This window comes from Sarcophilus harrisii, chromosome 2 (genome assembly GCF_902635505.1).
Source record: "Sarcophilus harrisii chromosome 2, mSarHar1.11, whole genome shotgun sequence".
Classification (NCBI taxonomy): domain Eukaryota; kingdom Metazoa; phylum Chordata; class Mammalia; order Dasyuromorphia; family Dasyuridae; genus Sarcophilus; species Sarcophilus harrisii.
This window is the reverse complement of record NC_045427.1, coordinates 369638609-369663310: the sequence shown is the minus strand read 5'-3', so window position 1 is coordinate 369663310 and position 24702 is coordinate 369638609. Positions and strand designations below refer to the sequence as shown.

The 24702-nt window shown below is 33.8% G+C and overlaps 1 protein-coding gene across 1 annotated transcript in view; it reads right to left on the bottom strand.

The window, feature by feature from the left end:
* Nucleotides 1–677: 677 nt before the first annotated feature.
* GSC (goosecoid homeobox) overlaps nt 678–24702 on the bottom strand; it is an 86541-nt gene continuing 62516 nt past the window's right edge. The window contains exon 4 of the mRNA XM_031953309.1: nt 678–966. Within this exon, the coding sequence (XP_031809169.1) occupies nt 959–966 (8 nt within the window). The 3' untranslated portion in view covers nt 678–958. The remainder of the gene's footprint in view (nt 967–24702) is intronic.

The window sequence follows — 24702 nt, the reverse complement described above, 5'->3', positions numbered from 1 at the left end:
TCACATTTTTAAATATGATTTGGCACTGTATTTAGTTTTTGATGCCTATTCTTTAATTACTCATCAAGAAATCACAATTTTTTTACATTGAGGGCTAAGCATATCTTTGATGAATAATTCAAGTCTAACCTTGATAATAGCCTATAGCTTTTTCTTGCGTTTAAAACAAGTTGCTAGCCCATTGAAGAATGTTTATATCGAACCCTTGAGCCTTTAATGCTATGTAACATTGTACAAGTTGGTGTTACAATATTTTACTTCCATTTTGAAAAGTCTATAATTTCAAAATAATTGTGTTTTTCACTATTATCAGTATATTTTTGAGTTTATCATCTCCCTCAATTAGGATAAGACTTCCAGGTCTATTGATAGTAAAGTAAAAATCTCCAAAATATTTTAAACTGAAAGGGTAGATATTTTATACTTTGCTGAAGATGCTCAAATATTAGTTTCACTTGACTTTTTCTCACAATAATTTTAACATAGTGTTGAATGAAAAAATAAGTTTGATCCAGAAAAATTACTTTCCCCCAATTTTTACTACGCCATTCTTTGTTGCATTGCCTATGACAAATGCTTTTTCATTATCATAATATTTAGAAGCTATTTATTTTTTACTGATATTTTCACTGTTTAAATTAAAAGTTTTCACTTTTAAATTCAAGAAACTACCCTACACAGCACAGGAATCAAAAATAACTTCTTCATTTGTGACTTCCCTCTATATCTTAGTTTGTGTTTTGAAGATGAATTATGATTGTTTCAGCAACAATTTGTTAGTACTAGGTATTTTTTCACTTTAAATGCTACTTTATTTCTTTTGTTGTGAATAATCTTGTTTCATAGTAGGCTTGAATGATCTTTGAAATGCTTGAGTTCTCACATCAACAGTTTTTTCAATATTGTTAACAGACAGGAGCTACAACTTTTGCATGTTTTCCTTGTAGTGACAGCTTCTTTAAAGACCTGCAAAATTAAAAACACAAAAAGAGATATGTAATGAAATCCAACATTTAGCTGATAGAGAACTAAGTGGGGAACCAGATCAATCTGGTTTCCTCGGGTGAAAGTCAGGCTTCTGAGTTACTCTCAATTCAATAAAAGGATATGCTCATGTCCATTAATGAAAACATGATAGAATTCTTTCAAAATCCCAGTTATTAAAAAAGAAAAAACAAAACAAAACAAAGATTGAGACAACTCTAATGAAGTAGCAAGGTACAGAATAAAACCACAAAAAGTCAGTTAGGTAGCTGGCAGTAACAAAAACTAGGGGCAAAGGATGAAAATATAAATTCCATTAAAATAACTCCAAAGCATATAAGGTATTTGGGAGTCAATTTACCAATACAAATCCAAAATTTATATAAATGCAAATGTAAATATTCTTTGCAGAAATGAAAACATACAATCAGAAGGATGTTTATTATCTATCATTAGGCCAATTAATATAACTAAAATGATACTACCTAAGTGAATTCAAAGATTTAATGCCATTTCAATTAAACTTCTACAAAGAATTACTAAATGGAGTGAGATAAAGTAATAGCAAAATTATGGAGGAATAAAACATGGAGAACTTCAAAGGAAATCATGAGAAAAAAATAGAAATGAAAAGAGAATAGTATTTCCAGATCTTAAAGTACAAGTAAATAAGCACCAAAATTATTTAGTATTGGTTAAAAACTAGAAATGCATATCAGTGGAATAATATAAATAAAAAATTAGAAACAATAAAGCTCAGTAGTTCAATATTCAATTAACCACAAAATATGAACTACTTGTTGAATGACTCCCTATTTGGCCAGGACTTTAGGAAAAACTAAAAAGCAACCTGAGAAAAAGTTTAGACCATCACCTTACCCTATACACCAGAATGAATCTTAAATTGTAAAATGACCCAACCATTTTGGAAAATAATATGGAAATATGCTCAAAGAATTATGAGAATACTTATACCCTTGAGCCTCAAAAATGATTTGAGAAAAAAGAACTTATATGTTCTAAAATTTTTATAGCAGCTTTCTTTACAGTGGCAAAGAACTGGAAATTGCAGGGATGCCCATCAATTGGGCAATAGCTAAACAAGTTGTGGTATATGATTGTGATGAAATACTATGATATAAGAAATAATGATTATGTATGATACAAAAAATGATGAGCTATATGATTTTAGAAATATGAAAAAACTTACAAGAAATAATGAAGAGCAAAATCAGCAGAACTAAGAGAACATTGCAATGATTTAACTACAAAAGACATCCAGAAAAAGAGTTGATAAAAGAGGTATGTTAGGATAATTTTACACACACACACACACACACACAAACACACACAATACACACACACACACACACACACCTATTTGTGTCTAATGGTAGCTATTTCTAAAATAAAAGGGAAGAAAAAAAATTTAGTTACATGATAACTTTGTGGTATATTTGAAAGGAATAGCAATTAGGGCACAGTTGATTTCCAGTTTCACACACAATCATCTTTTTATTGTACTATGTTATATACTTACTTTATTCTATAAATTAAAGATTAAATAAAAATTAAAAGGATATGCAACAATATATGAAAAAGAAGAAAATAGGAATAAAAGAATCTTTTTACAATTATGGCTAGGAGGAGAATTCTTAACCAAAAATGGGAATGCTGAAGATCACAAAAGATAGAACAGATGGTTTTGATTATATGAAATTGAAAAAAATTATGTGAAATGCATAAAAACAATACAGCTATAATCAGAATGGAAATTATTGATAGGGGGAAATTTTCTTATTATGAACTTTGATAGGGATCTATGTCCTAGATATACATAAGACCAAGAAGCATTCAAAAATAATGAGTAGTGAAAGGATATGAGCATTCTCAAATAAATTATTATATGAAATTTTAGCAAACTAATGCACTGTTGGTATAACTGGTAACTCATGCAACCCAGTTCTGAGGGGAAAATTGGAATTATGTTTTTAAAAATAAAGTATGAATACCTTTTGATTCAGAAATCCCACTGTGAAGCATATACTTCCAGAAGGATAGACAAAAAGAAAAATTTGATGAAGTTCTAGCACTCAAAGAACTAGAAACAAACTAGGCAGCTATCAATTGGTGAGCAGACAAATTGTGGCATAAAAATGTAAAAACATTTTTGCTTAATAATTAAAAACAAAGATGAAGAATTTACTGAAACATGGGAAGATTTTAAAATGATGCAGAACAAAATATGTTGAAACAGCAAAATAACATTTACAATGATTACAATATAAGCAAAAAGAAATAAAATGAAACTGAAAGCTTTATAATTAAAATAACTAGTGTTGTCCCTAGGTAAGAGTTGAGAAAAAGTTCTTCCCCCTTATAGTTGGAGATAGAATGTTGCACATACTGCCATATGCAAATTTGATACATTTAATTGTTGTTGTTGTTTTTTAATAGGGAAGGCTCTTTGAGTGTTGAAGAGGCCAAGGACACTATTAGTTAAAATGTTTGGAATTCTAAATCAAAATGGAGAAATAAGAAGCTTCATCAAAAATAGAAACATGTATCAAGAGAAGGTATATTTTCTTTATCTAAAGGGAAAGCTACCAATTCTCTCATGTTTCATTTTATTTAACCCCAAAGGAGATATTTCAGGATCAAACACAGAAGTTACAGGGCAGGGCAGAGATTATAGGAAATAGAAGGTTATTCTTGTCATTTCATGAGTTGGAGCAGGAGACCTTCATCTTTGCTTTGTTAATCAGATTAAACAAAGCTTGATCTGTAGTTGATGAATTTTCGGTCTGAGGCCTTAAATAGGAATTCAAAATCTTTTCTCTTTTTGTTATATAGAGACTTAGTTGTTAGTAGTGTTGAGTAGTGTCTACTCTTCATGATTCCATTTGGGGTTTTATTGGCAAAGATACTAAAGTGGTTTGCTACTTTCTTCTTCAGTTCATTTTACAGAAGAGGAAACTGAGGCAAACATGATTAAATTACTTTCCCAGAATCACACAGCTAGTAAGTGTTAAGGTAGGATTTGAACTCAAGTGTCTTCCTGACACCAGGCTTAGTATATTACTGTGCTAGATTTAGAGACAATCCAAATGTCATTCTTCCCTGGGGAAAAATATGGATGAAAACAAACTGAACCAAATTCTGATATTTCCAAAGTAAAGTACAAGAGAGGAAACATAAGTACAATTAATAAAAGGACCTAAGATAGAACTCATTTTCATTGCAGAACTCCTCCCAGAGACCAACTAAAATCAGAGTTCTAAGAACTGGACAGAGCACTGAGTATTTCTGTCTAGTGTCCCTCTATGTCTTTCTAGTATAGGTAGAATGACAAACTTTTTTGCATACCAACAAGGAAGAGGGACTTTAACTTTGACATCTGCTAATGGTGGCAATGTGGAGCAAGGAAGATTTTCTAGCTGAAGTCCTGAATTTTCTGAAATGCTGGATTTTCCTATGCAGAGACTACCTACCCCTTTGCTGTAGGGAAGAGAATTAGCCTAAATTCCAGGGACATCGTAATAGAGAGAAAGTCCACCTTTATCTTGTGTCCATAATAGTGTCCACTGAACAGAAATAAATTGCTGCCCTTTTTGATAAGACTAACTCAGGGTTTTCCAGGAGGAGAATGGATTCTGCCTTTACTACATTTTGCTTTTACCAATCTAAGTGGAAATGAGTTTAGGGAAGCAAAAAAGGAAAGAAAGCCCATTTTTTGGCTTCAGACTGAGTGGCCAACTTTAGAACTGCTATTTCTTTAAGTGGTATTTTTGGGGTTTCTTGTTATGCATTTGAAATTGTATTAAAACCAGATATCTCTCAAACCTGTGCCAGTCCTACTTATTTGTATGTATGCAGAGAAATTGGAAGGAAAGAGAGGAAACCCAAAGAGAGGAAATAAAAATGTTTGAGAGTTAATGGGTCCAATTCAGATACTCCCAATGAAAACTTGAATGAAAGTTTGGAGTCATATATTTAATAGAAATGAGACAAAAAGAAAGAGAGAAGAAGAGACAGAACTATACTCAAAACTAGTAACTTTTGGTAAACATAAGTTAATAAAACCATAGAGGTCAATGAGAAGAAAGTAGCTATTTCCCCTTTGGTTCTGAAAGACAGCAGAGCAGTCTTTGTTGGCTTGAAAAGAAGCCATACCACAAAAAGGGAAGGGGAGTGAGCAACTAAAAAAGAAAAACCATACCTTAATGTGAATGAATGAAGAGTGGAAGAGTAAGTGAATTCTCTGTACCACTCTCAAGGAGATGTGCAGAGATAGGTCTTTTAGTCTAAGACACTAAAAACTGTCTCATTCAACAGTGCTAACTGGTGTTATAGGACCACAAGCTAAATTAATAAATATTAAATCTAGTGCCTTGGTCAAACCATTTCCTTGCCCTTAAACTTCAATTTTTCTACCAGTAAAATGAAGCTATATATTGACACTTTCTATATTTAACTTTTATGCAGAGTACATCATGCAAAATACAGGGTAGATAACTCAAAAGCCAGAATTAATGTTGCCAAGAGAAATATCAACCACCTTAGATAGGCAAATATTAGTTCAAAGTGAAGAAGCCTTTTGATGAGGTTGAAATATGGAAGTGTAAAAGTTAGCTTGAAGCTTAACATCAAAAACAAACTAAGATCTGTGCAACTAGTCCCATCACTTCCTGACAAATAGAGTGAAAAGAAAGAGAGGACATATCAGATTTTATATTGTTGGACTTAAAGATCACTGTAGATGATATATGCAGCCATGAAATTAAGACATTTGCTCCTTGGAAGGAAGGTCATGAATGGCATATTAAAAAGCAGAGATATCATTTTACCAACAAAGGTTCATATAGTCAAAGCTATGTGTTTTTTTTTTTTCTAGTAGCAATGTATGACTGAAAGATGGGCTATATATAAGGAAAGCTGGACACCACAGCTCCAACACTTTCAAATTGTGGTGCTACAGAAGATTTTTGAGAGTCCTTTGGACAGAACCATGTTAAATCAGTCAATACATAATGAAATTAGTTCAAACTATTCATTGGAAGAATAAATATCGAAGCTGAAACTTGAATGCTTTGGCAACATAATGAGAAGACAGGACTTATTAGAAAGGACCCTGATGTTAGGAAAGATTGAAAGCAAGAGTAAAATGGATTGACAGAGTTTGAAATGGATAGATAATGTCATGGAAACAATGAATCTGAACTTGGACAGACTTTGATATATGGTAGAGAATAGAAGTTTGGTTTGGTGTGGTTGATGGGAGTCTCAAAGAGTTGGAGATGACTGAATGACTAAACAACAACATGAGAGACTTGATCTAAATATTATCTAATGTTCCTTCCAGCTTTGACATACTAGGATTCTAAAGTTTTTATGATGCTAAAATGTTATAATTAAATGAATGAGAACACATTTATCTTATGTATCAAGTACTCTGCTTAGTACTGAGTATGTAAACACATAAAAATATGTCCCTTTGAATTCCTAACACTATAGCTCTTTGTATCTATGAATAAATGCTTAATGAAATGAAACACTTATGATGAATTACTGAGTCTATAAAGCACATTTTAAAATATTTTAAATAGCATTTTTACCTTTGCCACAATTTGGTCCATTTTTGTATCTTAGATTTGAGCTTTCTCCTTTCAGTTTCTTTGGGAAGGGGCTTGCAACTATTGGATTAATTGTAGAGGACTTTAACATATTATAGCCCTACAAAAATAGAAGCAGGAAGAGGGTACAGGAACAAATGTGTTTTTAGCCATGCATATAAAGGCACTTAAAACATTAATCCAGATGATCCTATTTTGTAAGCAAGTCTTGGGAAACTAATTAGAAAATGCAGAGGCAGATTAACTCTTTCCACATACTTTTGCCTAACTCTAAAATTCTAAAAAGAGTTAACACATTTCCCAGGATAACATGGTTTTTCAGCTTAAAAGAAGCACAAATGGCACCTAGTCCAACCTGTATATAGGAAAAAATAAATTCTAAACATCTAAACATTCAGTCAACCTAACAACATTTTGTGGTAGAAGGGTCACTCAACTAAAATGGCTTGGGTTCAAATTTTGCCTCTAAAACTTTTTACCATGTAACCACGGAGTAGGCATCTTAAGCTTCAGTTTCTTCATTTGTAAAATGATAGAATTGGACTGGATGATCCCATAGGTCTTCTCACTCAGTATTAAATCTATATCTGTTTTTGGACAGCACTAAGTGTTAAGAAGGCCTTTTTTGATGGACTAACATCAACTATAACTTTTAATTACTGCTTTTGTTTCTGCCCTCTGGGGCTAAACAAAATAAACTTTTTTTTCCCCTCAGTAGTATTTTATTTTTTCGATTAAATGTAAAAATAGTTTTCAACATTCATTTTTGTAAGATTTTGAATTCCAATTTTTTTTCTTCCTCCCTCCTTTATTTTCTGCCTCCCTAAGACAGCAAATAATCAGATATAGGTTATAAATATACAATCATTTTAAACATATTCCCATATTTTTCATGTTGTGAAAGAAAAATCAGAACAAAAGGGAAAAGACCATGAGAAAGAAAAAAAGACAAGGAAACAAACTTAAAAAAGGTGAAAATAATATGCTTAAATCTGCATTCAGTCTCCATAGTTTTTCCTCTGAATGTGAATGATATTTTTATCCTAAATCTTTTGGAATTGTCTTCCATCATTGCATTGCTGAGAAGAGCTAATTCTATCATAGTTAATCATCAGATAATCTTGCAGTTACTATGTACAAGTTCTCCTGGTTCTGCTCACTTCACTCAGCACCACTTCATGTAAGTCTTTCCAGGCTTTTCTGAACTCAGCCTGTTCATCATTTTTATAGAAGAATAATTTTCCATTACATTCATATGCCATAATTTATTCAGTTATTCCCTGATTGATGGCAGCCACTCAATTTCCAATTCCTTACCACTGCAAAAAGAACTGCTACAAACATTTTTGCATATGTGGGCCCTTCCCCTTTTTTAAAAATTTCTTTGGGATAAAGGCCCAGTAGAGACACTGTTGCTCCAAAATAAACAAAATAAACTTACTCTTTCTTCCATAGAATGACCCCTAAATATTTGAATATAGTAATTATATATCTTCCCCTTCCCAAATCTTTTCTTTTCAGGCTAAAAATCCTTACTTCCTTAAATTGGTCCTCCTTTGTCATTGCTGCTAATGTGGTCAGCATCTTCTGGATGTGCTCCTGATGATCAATATCCTTCTGAAAATGTAGCAGCAAAAATTGACCATGATAGTCTAGATGTGGTCAAGCAGAGTTAGCAGAACCATCACCCCCCATTCTAAATATTGCACCATTTTAAATGTACCCTAAAATCAAATTTGTATCTTAAGGTGTATTTTTAAATGATAAAATTGATAGTAATTCCACATAATTGTATTCTAACAGCTTGGGGCATCATGACGTCTCAAGTTTACAAAGATTATTGAAGTAGAACAGACTCTTACAGATTTGATCTACCAGGCAGAGAAGACTATATGATCCCAGCAATAAATTCTTTTCAAGTACTATCTTAGATAAAGATGGAGAGATAGAGACAAAAAGCCAGCCATTTGGTGATGATTTATTTTTAGCTGAGATAACACCCAAAATAAAATGAAACATAATAAAACAAAATAGCCCTCAATCTGGGAGGATGCTTTTCTATTTTTATCGAGTGATAGGAAAAAAAGATGTGTATCACTCTAAAAATGAAATCAAAGACAAAAGATAATTACAGTTTACTGGAAGGTTAACTTACAGTTCTCCTTGGAGAGAGAAATGAAGCCATTTATAGTACATTTTAATGATATGTAAAAAGGCAAAATGAAAAATAAAACTTCATAGGATAATTAATTATTTCATAAGTAGTTAAAAAGTGGACATTTTATGTGAGTTGTTGATGAGGAGGTGACATTTGTTGAAGATGAAGAGTACCAAGAACTTGATAAAATAACAATAATGAATCAGTATCACATGATTTCAAATGATTTCAGTGCCTATATGAGCATAGATGAGAATGGTGAAAAAATATGTTGGAAAATATTGTTCATGAAAAAGGAATGGAAGAGATCAAAGGCTTGTGAAGAAACAGAAGCCTGTATATAGTTGATACTTTGATAAAAGGCTCTTAACATGCTAAATATGTGATAATAAAACACACACACACATACACACACACACACACACACACACACACACACAAAGAAATTGATTCTATTTGAAGCGGCAGAAAACCACTCATCGCTTATATGAATCATTCTTGAATTATAAGTATGTACACAATGAGAGTACTAATTTCTTAAAGAAAGAACAAAATTAAGACAAGACTGGAAGGATAAAAATAAGAAAAATACAGGTTATGCAATTAAAACAACTTAAAGTTGACATATAAACAAATTGTTAATGTAAAACAATGAGAAATACATTGATGATGAAACATCTACATAAATGTAGAAAGCGATTTGATATGGCACCAATGAAGATCAATTGTTATAATGAAAAGAACAAGAACTGGGGGAAAAAATCACCTTAGCATACATTTTATTTCTTTCCAAGAAGAGCAATACAGAAGCCATTTTGATTTTAAATTTATCTGTAAAATCTCATGGGGAAAGATGTTTGAAATTCATGAACAATATTGTTTAATTAAACTTCAAGGATCAGTGGAAACAATAATTAAATGGTTGAAGTATATGAACAGATGATCCTCCAAAGAAATGCAAACGAAAGATTACTCCAAATCTTAAAATAATTGAAATGCATAACAAAACAACTTTGAGATTTTACCTTGTATTCAGAAATTTGACAATATGACAATATTCAAATAGTATTTTGGGAGATATACAGAAAGGCAAGCATGCAAGAATTCTATTGGTGGGGCTTTTAATATGTCTCATCATTCTGGAATACAATTTGAAATTATGTCAAGGGAAAGTGACCAAAATGTCCCTATCATTTCATTTAGATAAATCAACTGATGGATAAGGAAAGGGAAAAAGAAAGAAGTATTCCAAATATACAAAATATCAATAGCAGAAATTTTTGTAGCAAATAAACAATAGATCTTCAATAAAAACAAAAATAGATCTCCTTTGATTGTAAAAAGATTAAGGATGTAATGAAATATACATTATGCTACAAAAGAAATGATATGTGAATAATTCAGGAAAGAATGGGAGGATTTCCATTACTTAATGAAGAGTAAAGATGACTACAACAATGTAAATGGAAATAACAACAAAAGAAATACACTGCTATATAATTTATATAATTAAAATGACCAAAGTCAGCCCCAAGAGAAGAAAGAAAATGTTAAGTCTGAGTTCTTTAGTAAGTATACTCTATGTACATTCTCATTTTAATAAAATATTTCTGAAAATAATCAGAACATGCATCAAGGTCATTCTTGATGAGGATATTAGAAGAAAATAGGAAGACTTTTCTAAGTAATATTCCATAGTAGCAAAGGCAGCATGGTGTACTAGATAGAGACATGGCCTTAAAACCAGAGGACCTGGGCTCATGTCCTTCTTCTAACATATACCTCTTATGTGATTCAAGGCAAGTACCTAAAGTTTAAGGGAACTCTTAAATTTCTCTGTTGTAGAGGTGTTGAATTCCATTCCTAGGAATATCCTCACCCAGGAGTTCTCTATTCCAATTAATACACAGATCCAAAACTCTTCCTTCTTGTGCAGCCTTATCTCATGCTGAAGGAAATGAATTAGAATAGTTAAAGACTATAAGGTCCTTTGGTGCTCATTGTTTGTTAGATATTAAAAAAAAAAAAAATACTGGATTTGGTGGAGCAAAACACTAGCGTAACAACTTCCAACCAAGTATATATACAAAATTCCTTGAAATATAATGACAGATATAGAATGTTTATGGTCCACTGATCATTAAAATCAAATGAAAACTTTAAAAAATGTATCTCATCAAGTTTTCATCCCTGTCATGTAGGAAATTCAGTCATCTAAATACAGTTTCCATGTAAAGAGGAAGTACTCCAGATGCTCCTGTTTGAGATGTATTAATTCTGCTTCCAGGCCAAGAACAACATAGAACATCCTAATTGAGTTCTATAACCACTCAAAAGAGTGATTATTTGAACAAGAAAGACCAAGTGAATAAAAAATGCCTATTGTCCAGAAGATGATAAGTAATTATATGGACTGCCATAAAACCTGACTAGCTATGCATACATCGTAGATAAATACTATTAATGGATGATGAGGTGAACCTAAGGTTGCATGGAGAAGTTTCTATGAGGCAGGATGAGGAAGGATAGTATTCTAGTCCTTTGGGAGAGCCAGTATAAAGATACCGAGAAGAGACATAATGCTATATGTGAAGGACAGAAAGTAGGCCATTTTGGCTGAGCCACAGAAAGCAAAAAAGGTAATAATGTATGATGAGGCTGGAAAGTTGGGACAGTGACATATTGTGAAAGACTTTAATTAATAGAAAATTTGCATTTGATCCTAGACATAAAGAGGAATGTCTGGAGTTTATTGAATAAAGGAATGGTATATTTTCCTTTGTGCTTTGGGGAAATTGCTTTTATAGCTCTATGGACAAGAAATTAAAGACATTATTCTAACAGTACAGGCAAGAGGTGTTGTAAATATGGAATAGGGTGGTAGCCTTGTAAATAGATACAAAGGACAAACTAAAGAGATGTAGAGTGATAGAAATGAAAAAAAAAGGCAACTAATTAGTTATGTAGGGTGAAGAAGAGTGAGTAGTCAAATATAATACCAAGGTTGTGAATCTGGGTGAATCCGGGTGACTCAGTAGAAAAAGGGATGTAAACAATTGAACAATTTGACACTATTCATGAAGAGGGGATGATTCAGTGAATTAGGAACCAGACCAAAATATTAGGAGTTTGCAACCAAATAAATCATGTGCAGGAGAGAGATCAGAGTAGCAACCACTTACAGAAAACAATTCATAAAACTGTAGAAGTGAGAAGTCAATGGAGTTGAAAAGCAGAAAATGACTAGATGCTCTGTTGTTGATATGGGGAGCTAATCTAATTGGGAAAAAAAGTTTTGTACAAAAGAGTGAGCTGAAGAAGAGGAGAATCTTCTGTCATTGGATGATAAAGGGAAACTTTCCCTCACTCTTCAGCACTATATACAGCTTAAGAGAAGGGAAAAACCTCTCACAGGGTACAGAAAACAAGACCTGAATAGTTTTGTAGCTTTTCTTTGATAGAATGTCATGCTACCTCATTGCCTGACCAAGGGAATAGACCTTGAGAACTTCTACAAACCCCAGACTTAAGCCTGATGTTAATTTAATACTATGCTTAAGAGTAGCAGAGAATGTAATTTGTCTCACAGGAGAACAGAAAACCTCAGGAGAAAAGCAGTTTTACCTACTAGGTGATTTGTGATACAGGCTGATCTCTTTAAAGACCACAAAAATCTAAACCTGAAGGCATGAACTGCCCCTTGGGTTTCCCTATTCATGAGCCTCACTGCTAGATTTTTGAAAATCTGCTTCCACTTGCTGTTCTCTCTCCATCCCACTTTCCTCCCCTATGCATATCTATTGGTAGGAGAATGTAATGCAGGTTTATAGAAAAAGTGTCATGTTTTGATTATTCCTTTTTCCCTATTATTTAGTAAATGTGAGGTTATAATTATTCTTATTTTTAGTAAATGTGTCATGTTTACGAATTAATGATAGTAAAAATGTAGTTTTTGAAAAAGTATTAATTATGTCATTGTGATGGATTAGTATAAATGGGAAACAGAGAAGTAGAGATTTGTTCACAAGCTAGTATAATGATATAATTTCTCCAAAACTGGGTTACTCCTAGGACACTGATAGTGAGTCACAGATGTAGAAGACATGGTTGCAGTCCTGCTCTGGATAAAATGATAGACTTGCCTGGGGGATTATGGGTAAGGATAATTCAACCCGAAGAGAGAGAAGGGGAGTTTGAGTGCCACATCAGGGACCATCCATCTGTTATAGGCAGTACAAGTGGATAATGTAGGTCTGAGATGATTAAGAAACTTTTTTATTTAAGTTTTATATTTTCAAAAATATTCATAAATAATTTTCAACATTCACCCTCATAAAACCTTGTGTTCCAAAATTTTCCCCTCCCTTCTCCTCACCCTCTCTCCTAGAGACAAGTAATCCAATACATGTTAAACATGTGTGAATCTTCTATACATATTTCCACAATTATCATGCTGCACAAGAAAAATCAAATCAAAAAGGAAAAAATAAGAAAATAAAATGCCATCAAACAACAACAAAGACTGAAAATACTATATTGTATCCAATCTCAGTTCCCACAGTCCTCTCTCTGGGTGTAGATGGCTCTCTTCCTCAGAAGATCACTGGAACTGACCTGAGTCATTTCATTGTTGAAAAAAGTCACATCCATTAGAATTGATCAACATGTAATTTTGCTGTTATGTGTAATGATTTCCTGATTCTACATACTTCACTTAGCATCAATTCATGTAAGTTTCTTCAGCTCTCTCTGAAATCCTCCTGTTGATAATTTCTTATAGAACAATAATATTCTATAACATTCATATATCGTAATTTATTCAATCATTTTCCAACTGTTGGGCATTCATTCAGTTTCCAGTTTCTTGCCACTATAAAAAGGGCTGCCACAAACATTTTTGCACATGTGGGTCCCTTTCCCTCCTTTATGATCTCTTTGGGATACAAGGTCAGTAGAAACACTGCTGGATCAAAGGGTATGCACAGTTTGGTAACCCTTTGGACACAATTAGGAAACATTTTTTAAAGTATCTCACAAGGGGACCTTACCCTGTAGGGAGAGAGTTATTTAAATAATTTGTAAATTTTATTTTTTATGTGAGTCTGTAGACACTTTTTATCTTGTGCATATTTTATTATAGCTAAAATAAATAGCTGGGCCATACCTAATAGTTTGTATTTTGAGCACCTTTGTGGGAAGGGACCCCATTATCCACATGTGAGGAGACAAAGACAAGTCATACACATATCTTCTTTTAGAAATTTCTCAGGAGTTTTGTTCTGAATTTAGTGCAGATCCACATAGAGAAATAAATGTCTTTGAGATTAAAGATTGAAAACAATTTTTATAAACCTAGAGTCCCAGGTTAGGGAAAAGAAATATGCCGCACAGGAAAGAAATTTATTCAAATCCCTCAACATCGCTCTCCCTCTCTCTTCCTTTGCTTCATGCTTGAAGGATGAAATAACTTCTCCCTGTCAAGACCAAATCCTCCACCTGTGTCCTTGATTCTCTCTCATCCATTCCCCTTCTCCATCCTTTAGGAATTTGTTCTTTGGATCTCATGCTCTTACCCTCACTTTTTAATTTCCTATCTCTTTCTCAAGGATCCCTTTTCCTTTTCTCTACAAATATGTTCATATACTACTTATCCTTAAAAATCCTTCACCTGACCCTGCCATTCTCTTATAATGTCATTCTAGTTAAACTTGCTTTCAACCTACTTCTCAGCCCGTTGTAATCTATTTTTTTGGAAGAGGGAGAATGCGAATTTATTTAGTGCATACTACATACTAGGTATTTTTCTGAATATTTTTATAAACAATATTTAATTTGATCCTCCCAACCCCACAAAGTAGTGACATTATTATCCCCCTTTTACTGTTAAAGAAACTGAGGCAAACTGAAGTTAGGTGTACACAGTCACCTAGTAGTTATCAGAAACTGGACCCAGGACACTCTCCATTGCACTGCTAGCAGCTTCTGATACCCATTACTTGGGAAACTGCTCTCCAAGGTTTCAATGAACTCATAATTTTAAAATCCCTCGATTTTTTATTCTTCTCAAACCTTATACTTTTTTTTCAGTCTTTAACACTACCTCTTCATGGTGAATATTCTCACCTCCATGGTGACTGGGTTGCCTGGATTTGTGACACCATTCTCTCTGGATCTTTTCCTGCCCAGTTGATAACTTCAGTCTCCTTTGCAAGATCACCAGTCACAATTTTCTCCCTTTGCATGAGTATACTACGATATCTGTCCTGGTTTCTCTTATTCTTATTACCATATACTTTTTCTTGATGAATTCTTCAGCAACTTTAGAATACTGAAATCTACATATCTAGTCCTCATCTCCATTTCCAACTGACTAGTGGACATTTCAAATACAATATCCCTCAAGCATCTCAAACTCAACATAGTTATTATCTCTTTTCCTCAATACATTTTCTAACTTCCCTATTTCTGTCTAGGGAATAACTATCCTTTCAATAATCTTAGAGGAATCCTCAACTCTTCACTCATTTATACACCATATGTTATGCTTGCTTAGTCTGTTCTACCAACCTCTTTACTCACATCACCATCACTCTAGTCCAAACTCTCATCACCTCACTCAGAATATTGCAGTGACCTCCTAACTGAACTTCTAATTTCTCCACTCTCCAGTCTATCTTCATGACAAATTCTAAATTATCTAATTATGTTATTCCTCTGCTCAAGAAGTAAAAGAAACTTCTATTCTGTTCTATTATTACTTCCTGAATAAAATAAAGATTTCTCAGCTTTTCATTTAATGTCTTATACAATATGACTCTAGTCTATCTCTCCAGACTAATCTTAAATTTTTTCCTCCTCTTCTATGTTCCAGCCAAAATGGCCCACTTGCTATCTCTATAGTGAGATTGAACCATGACTATGCTTTTGCAGCTTGTCCTCAAAATGCTTGAAATACTTGTCATCTCTACCTTTTGGAATCCCTAAATTTTCTTCAAGCTTCAATTCAAATGAAACTTCCTTCACAGGATCTTTTATAATCCCTTCATTTATGTGTTGCTTGTCCCACACTCAAATAATTACTTTTTGTTTATATTGTTTGTGTGTGTGTGTCTTGTCATCACAGTACCTAATATAGAGTAGATTCTCAATAAATGCTTATTGAATGCTTATTGATTATTTTACATTAACTTATATTTGTACACATGATTTTCTTCCAATAGAAGTCCCTTGAAGACAACATCTATTTCATTTTTGTCAATGCCTAGAACAGATATTTGCACATAAAATGCATTTAATTCTTACTGAATTTATTATGTATTAAATTCTACTATAGGCTGACCTTGGATATGGGCCATACTCTTGAGATGTTATTTATTAAAATGAACAAAAATAAGTACAGATAGAGAATTAGAATATAGACTAGAACTATGATTTTATTGGAATCAGGATTATCTAATGAAACATTTCCTCTGTCATGGTAGAATGGCATTTTCTCTGTACCTTCTGATCTTAGAGAGTTGTCTAGAACACTGGGAAATCAAGTGACCTGTTCAGGGACACATACAGAGTCATTAAACCCAAAAACCTAAAAAGCAGTTAAAAAAACAAATCCCAAAGAAATTTAGAGGGGTAAGAATTCACTAGTGGATAAAAATTGATGGAAAAACTGGGAAGTACTCTGGCAGAAACTAGGAATAGATCAACATCTCACCTCATTTATCAAGGTCAGCTTTAAATGAGTAGATCTTAGTGGTAAAGAATAACAACATAAACAAGTTAGAGGAGCAAGGAAGAAATTTTTTCAGATCTATGGATAAAGAGTGAATGACCAAAAAAAAGTAAAAAGGATCACAGAAGATAAAAATAGAAAATTTTCAAAATTTTGCATAAATAAAACCAATGCAGCTGAAATTAGAAAAGAAGCATCTTACTATCTGATTGGCAAATTTGATTTAAAAAAAAGATAAAATAATAAAAATTGGATAAGCTATGGAAAAAACAAGTATATTAATAAGCTATTAGATTTGTGAATTAACCCAGTCATTCTTCAAAGCAATTTGGAAGTATGCACCAAAAGTTAACAAACCGTGTATATTCTTCGACCCATCTATACTAATATTAGACACTCCAAAAAAAAAAAGGGAATTTTTAAAAATAAAAATTAGCAGCTCTTTGTTTCGGTGGCAAAGAATCAAGGGAATATCTTCTGTTGGGGAATGTTTAAATAAATGATAATATATAAATATAATGCATAATACTATTTGCTATAAACAATAAAGGGAGGAATGTCTAATCTAGATTATCAGAATTAGAAGGATTTCAAAACAGAAACTGTCAGATTTAGAAGTGACTTTAGAACTTATAATGTAAAAATAAAGATCATAGAACATCTGAGTTGAAAAGTACCTTTGAGGTCATCTAATCACATAACCTCATTGTATGATATTGACTATCAGAAAAGCAAAAGACTTGCCCAAGCTGACAGAGGCAAAACCTGAATCCAAGTGTTCTGATTTTTAATCCATGCGATTTCTACCACAGCACGCTGTCTCTGACCAGACTTGCCAGGCAATGCAATTTAATAACTTAATGCAGAGCACATTATAAAACACCTTAGATGGCTTGCACAGACAATACAAGAGCAAATGTTTACAAACCCCATTGGACAAATGAAATACCTTTAAGCATAAAAACTAGAGTGTGTTTGGTGCTCTATAAAGCAGGCATAACTCCCATGGCCTATTATAAATGATACCCATAAAACATACAAGGACCTTTCATATACACTCCCTTGCTCAACTGGTTTTTATTGCCGTCAGGGCATAGTCAAGGTTATTAAAATGTTTCTGTTAGCTGAGGATGCTGTAAAACTTATTCATCCAATTCAACAAACATTTATTAAGATTTTTCTATATGCAGATTACTATGTTAGGAATTGTGGGAAATTCCAAGTAAATAAGGAAAGGTTTCAGTAAACATGTATATAGATAAATAAAATTATACTATATTGTAAGTTCAGAAGCAGAATATTGAGTACTATATGATAAAAGGAGGAAAAAAAATCACTCTCAAGTGGAATTAGGGAAGACTTCATAGAGGAAGTGACACCAGAGTTAGGTCTTGAAAGATGAACAAGAATTTAATGAGCAGAGGATGGGAGAAGGGGAGAAAGAGATTTAAGGAATAGTAAGTAGTTTGATCAAAGACATAAATGTGCATGGTGTGCATAATATATAAGGGTATTCCAGAATGACTGGAATATGAACTTTGTAAAGAGGAACAATACAACATGAGAATCAAAAAGTAGATTGAGGCCAGAAAAAAAAAAAAAAAAAAGATCCTCAAGATCTGAGGATCTTGAATGACAAGATTAGTTTATAGTTTATTTGGTAAACAATGGGAGCTTCAGGTGATGTTTCAATGGAGGAATGATAGTAATGATTTTTTCAGTTTCAAAGAATAATAATACAAATTTATGATATGAATCAAAGCAATCAATAAATTTTTATTAACCTCTTTACTATGTGCCAGACATCCCAGTATAAATTCGAAATATAAAGATAAGAAGAAAATTGCCCTTTCCCTCAAGGACTTTATATGCTATCAAAGGAAATGACATGTCCTGTAATGATTCCAGACTAGTGCCCACAGCCATCATCCACAGCCTCCAGCCCTGTGGAGATACAGCCTGGCAATTCTGTTCCTGCTGATACTACAGCCATAGTTACTAAAGAACCAGAAAAGATATTTCTTGACAACAAAGTTCTTAGCATTGTCCAATAATACATCAGAAACTGATATGATTTTATCAGTGGAAATGACATCAATGAAGTATTTACATTTGCTTTGCCTTGCTGCTACAAATAATGGAACTTTTCCATGTGACACCCCAGAAAGCTGCCATAGATGTTGTCTTTTCCATTAAAATAAGAATTCCTTGAAATAGGAATTGTCTTACTTTTCCATTTGTATTCCTAACACTTAGTACAATGTTTTATACATAGTACATGCTAATAAATATTTTATTTATTTATTTATGGAAAAAATTACAAAGTATAATCTGAATAGAAACAAAGTAATTTGGGAGTTAGGATAGGGAAAGCAGCTGTGTGACCCAAGAAATAAAGAACTAGGGCTGAAATCGGACATCTGAATTCAAATTTGGCCTCTGACATTTATTAGATTGTGACCCTGGCAAGTAATTTAGCCTTGTTATGCCTCAGTTTTCCAAATGTAAAATGGAGATAATTAAAGCCCAAACCTTCTAAGGTTGTTGTCAGTCTCAAATGAGAAAATATTTGTAAAGCATCTACCAAAATGCCTAGCACATAGTAAATGTTTAATAAGTGTTTGTTTCTTTATACATCAGGGGAAAATTAACATATGTCCCATATGTATATGTTTAGTGATTTATAAATTATATATATTTTGAAACAAAATGTGAGTTTTAAAAGGATAAGACTAAAATGAAATAGTATTTGATCTTGAAGCCAATAGAGAACTACTAGAGTTGACTGAGTAGAGGGAATGATATGATCAGAACTCCACTTCTGGAAAATTATTTTTATAACTGTGTAGAGAATAGATTGAGGTAGTGAGAGATGATCCAGAGAGACCAATTAGGAGGCTTTCAACCTATCAGTCAATAAATAAACACTATGTGCCAGGCATTGGAATAAAAGCTAGGGATACAAAAAGTGGCAAAAGATAATTCTCTACTTTCATAGAACCCACAGTCTTTTAGAGGAGAAAACAAGCAACTATGTATAAATAAATTAAATAAAAGGATAAATAGGAAATAATTAACAGAGGAGTGACACTAGAATTAAGAGGAGTTGCAAAAGACTTCCCAGTAAAAGATAAGATTTTAGTTGGGACTTAAAAAGGTCAGTAGGCAATGCTTCAGAGGGAGAACATTCCAGGCATGGGAGACAGCCAGAAAAAATTCCTGGAGCCAAGAGCTGGAATATCTTGCTCATTGAACAGCTGAGAGGTCAGTGTCACTGACTGAAAAGTAAATGTCAAGGAGTAAGGTGCATGAAGACTGGAAAGATGAGTAAGATTATAAAGGACTTTGAATGACTAGTGGAAGATTTTGTATAACCTTTCCTTTGTCCTTTCCTGATGGCAAGTGAGATTTACTCACCGTCTTTAATGCTTCTTTAATCTCTCCCCTTGCTTTATAATTACCTTTGGGAGGCTGTTCCATTTCTCTGCCCCTCTTTTTTGGTGGGGTGTAGCTTTTAGAATGCCTATTTCTGTAATGTCATATTTTTAAGTGTTTCTCAGCATGAGTTTGACAATATATTAAATTCTGAATGGTCAGATCTGTAAGCAGTAAGACTTACTAGGAGTAAGATTGGTTCATATAGAGGATAAACTGGAAATGGAACCAATTTAAAGTGTTGAAGTTTGTAAAAGCAAGATAGATTCTGTGAGTAAATATTGACTCTGAAGTTTGTGCCACACAAGTCAGTTGAGAGGACAGGGCATTTAAAAACAAAAGAGAATAAACATGGAGATGAATGAGAAGGTAAAAAGGATGCCCAGGATACCACTGGCAAAGTTTGGGGAAGCTTACATTCACTTTTAAATGGCTCTTGCCCTTCTTGGCAAAACTGGGTCTGGAAAGTAAATCCTCTTTTTGGAGGCTGAGAATGGAGAAAGTAGAAAGCCACACTCTCTGAAGAAGGGAGAGCAAATTTAATGAGCATGCTCAGTATCTCTATTGGCTTATTGGAACACTGACCATTCAGCCTGCCTAGCTCATCACAAATTATATAAGCATATAAAAAATAACTACAAGGTATTTGAATACTTGGTTGGGGAGATACCAGTAACTGGGGGATCAGGAAAGGCTTTGAGTTAAATGTAGAATTTGAGCTGAGCTTTGAAGGAAACTAGGGATTCTAAGATTTGAAGATGATAAAGAAATCCATTTCAGGTGTCAGAGAATGCCAGGTCATTTTAGCTATGTATAATAATAAGCCTAGAAATGTAGGCTTAAGTCAGAATGAGAAGGACTTTAATTGCTAAAAATAAGACGTAGTACTTGATCCCAGATAGGGCAGAGTGTTGGACCTGGATAGTCTGGAAGACCTGATTTTAAATCCCATTTCAGACACTAACTTGTTTTGTGATTTTGGATAATCACTTAATCTTATTTGCCTTGGTTTCCTCATCTGTAAAATGAGCTGAAAAAAGAAATGGCAAACTGTGAAGGTTTTCTGGAGGCAGCCTTAGTTTCAGTTGAAATAAATAATTACTCCAAAATCACAGCCAGCTGGTAAAAATGCAAACGTTTATTTCTCCTTTCAAATTAGCCCGGTTAGTTGAGGCCTATCTCTCTACCTGGCTCCAAGAAATCTTGCAGCTTTGTCCTTGGCTTCTGCCTCTGCTTTCTTCAGCCTCCAGCCAGCACCAAGTTGGAAGATGCAATAGATCTCTCTTGCCTCGAAGATAGGGCTTGTAGGCTTTCTTCCAGAGTCTCTCTCTCCTAAGTGCCACAAGAAGAACTAAGCCCAAGCTTCAAAAGCTCCCTATATATGTGATCTCTGAAAAGGTTAACTCCACCTTCTGGAGGGAGAGGGATTCTGGGTTATCTCCCAGAGTGCTCTCTGGCCATAAGGGAGGTGTGAATTTGGACTAATCCCTACACATGTGAACTCCATTGAGTACTTAGATACTTATGAGCTCTCTAAAGGTGTGAACACAAGCACTGTTCAATCAGTTCCACTTTGTACCTTGTTTCAAGTTCTGGCCCAAAATAACTCTTTCTAAGATTAAATTAACTCCAATGTCTTAACACTTTGTAAAGATTCCAACAGCAAACCACTCCAGTATCTTTGCAAAACCAACAACAAAAACCAAAAATCTCATATGGGCACATGGGAAGTCAGATATGACTGAAAAATAACAACAATTTGATCTTGGAGGTAATAAGGAGTCAGTTCATCAACAAGCATTAAATTTTTAATACATATAGGATACTGTGCAAAGCACTGGGGAGATAAAGAAATCAAAAACTCATTCCTTACACCTAAGGACCTCACATTCTAAGGAGGGGGAGGATATACAAATAACTATGTACACATAAGATACATTCAATTTAAATACGAGGTAATCTCCATTAAGGCATTAAGAGGGACTGGGAAAGGTTTCCTGCAGAAAATGGGCTTGGAGCTGAATCTTAAAAAAAGGCAAAGGAACCAAGAGGTAGAAGAGAGAAAGGGGAACATTTCAAGCATGGGAGAAAACCAGCAAAAATGCCATAGGAGAGATGGAGTGAAGAGTGTGAAGAGCAGCAGGAAGCTGGACCATAGAGTCCATGGGGGAGTATAGTATTAAAATACTAGAAAAGTAGAAAGGAACTTGGTTGTGAAGGTTTTTTAATGCCAAGCAGAACATTTCATGTTTGTTATTGTAAGCAATAAGAAGTCACTAGAGTTTGAGCAAGGTCAGACCTGCACCTTCGGAAGATCTTTTTGACAGTTGAATGGAGGATGAATTGAGATGCCAAGAGACTTCAGACAGGAAGACCAACATGAAAGCTATTCCAGAACTCTGGATGACCCACTCATTGTTGTACTTATATTCACAAAATGTCTAAAAAGATCTAGGAGAATGTGGGGTAGATCTTCTGGATTTGCTTCTTAGATGAATCACTTTTCTTCTCTGGGCTTAGGGCTTAAGCCAGTGTGGTAGTGATATGAGTGGAGAAAAGGGAGATATTAAGAAAGAAGACAAGACATGAAGAAGGTAGAAAGAACAAGATGACATCAAATTGGATATGTGAAGTGAATGAGAGTGAAGAGTCAGTCTAATTGAGAGAATGATGTGGTTTTATTAAGAATATAAAAACTGTAAAGATAATTTAGGGAATTTGGTGAGTCTGAGATGATTATAAAACATCTAGTCTTAGAGATTCAAAAGCTAGAAGATTATTTGAGACTTAGGGTCAGAATAATGGTTAGGTAGAGCTCTTTTTAGGGACCTAAGAATCAGGTGAAATGTTATAAAGGAAGAAGAGAGGGAAAGACCCATGAGCTGACCTGGTTTCAATACACCAGAATAAAACTTATTCAGTCTTGATATTCATTGAGGACAGTTATAATTTTTATAAATAATACTAGAAAAAAAACTTCAACAGCAATATTCTCCTGGTAATATGATCTGAGTATGAATCAATCCACCCCAGAATCTCAGCAGAATCAAAAGTGCAAGTAACCTGAAGGGAAAAAGCAAGATTCAAGAAAAAAAGCAAGATTCATATTAAGGTCAAGTAGACTGCAGTATTTGACCAATGGATCAAAAACATAAGAGAAATGTCATCAAGGGCATGTATGGTCAAAAAAGCATGTCAGTCAGTGAAGAGAGGGAATGACCAGCTAATTGTTGCCTTCATATTCACAAAATGTCTAAAAGATCTAGAGATATATTGGGTATACCAATCTTCTTTCTGACTTTGCTGCTTACTTATGTGAATCAACTTCCTTCTCAGGGCTGAGGTTTACTCATCAACAAAATGAAGAAATTGGACTAGATCACATTTAACTTTTTAGTTTGTTTGTTTGAACTCCTTTGGCAGTGTGATAAAGTCTATTGATCTCTTCTCAAAAAAAAGTTATTTAAATGCATTAAATAATATATATGTTTTCAAAGGAAGATAATTGTAGCATATTGAAATAGAGATCAAAATATAAAAAAATTAACAAGTTAACCTGGGTTTTAAGAAAAGAGAATGTCCAAAATCCTTTTAGACTCTAAATTAAGTCTCACTATTTATGGAAGCCATCCTACATGGGATTATTACCAGTTCTGATCAAGATGGTGCTTCCTGAGACTAGAAACTTTGAAAATGGACATCAATACTGGATCTGAATATTTTCTATTTCTTGTGCCATTCTTGGCGGCCCTGGTCAAAACATGGATGACTTTTCATGGATTCAAAGACTATTCTGATTTTGCAGTTCAGCCTACAGACCTTTTAAGTCTCACATATGGCTTCTCAATTCCTTGTGACTATCCTTGTGACTTGTGTGTTGTTGTTGACATTGATACCATCTGAGAAAGGGCTGGCATTCTAAAGTCTTCTTTAAATCTCCTTCTTCCAAGGACCCTCTCTCTCGTGGGTGACCTCAGATCCTTGGTGCCTCAAGGTAGTTGACTAAGCAGAATGCCAGATGCTGGAACCTGGGATAGACACTATTTTTATGTTAATTACATGCAAGCAGCTGTACTTTAACACTAACACATCCTGTCAATAAAAGATCTGGCTGAAAGCAGAGAATTACCATTGGAACACACTAGTGGAGCCACTTAAGCTATGGTAAGTGGATTAACTAACCTTAGCAGCTGGGAAATGAACTCTTTTTCATTAAGGAATCCAAAATGGGAGGTTAAACACTCCATGTTGTGTTCTTTAATCGAAACTGGATGTGGGTCTTTAAGTACTGCATGTTCCAACTGAAGATAGAATGATGTCAGGCCAACTTGGACAGACTATACACCAGTCACAGTCACAGTGTCAAAATACTTCAGTTCAATTGTTTAATCTGAAGTTACAGAGCAGAAAAACAGTGTAATAGAGAGAAAGAAGAAAAAAAAAGCATTCAGAGCTATGGTGGAAAACAGGGATATATTGAGAGAATATGGGTTTTCTTTGGCTCAGTGACCCTGGGCCAGTCACTTAATCCCATTTGCCTCAATTTCTTTACTTGTAAAATTAGCTGGAGAAGGAAATGGCAAGCCACTTCAGTATTTTTTGCCAAGAACACTTCAAATGGTGTCACAGAGAGTCAGATATAACTGAAATGACTGAACAAGAATTAGCACGTCATAGCAAGTGTTGGTTTATGGATAATCAGAACTTTGGCTAAGTATTCTTGTGTGCTATAAAGATAAGTAGCCACAAAATTTATTAGTATC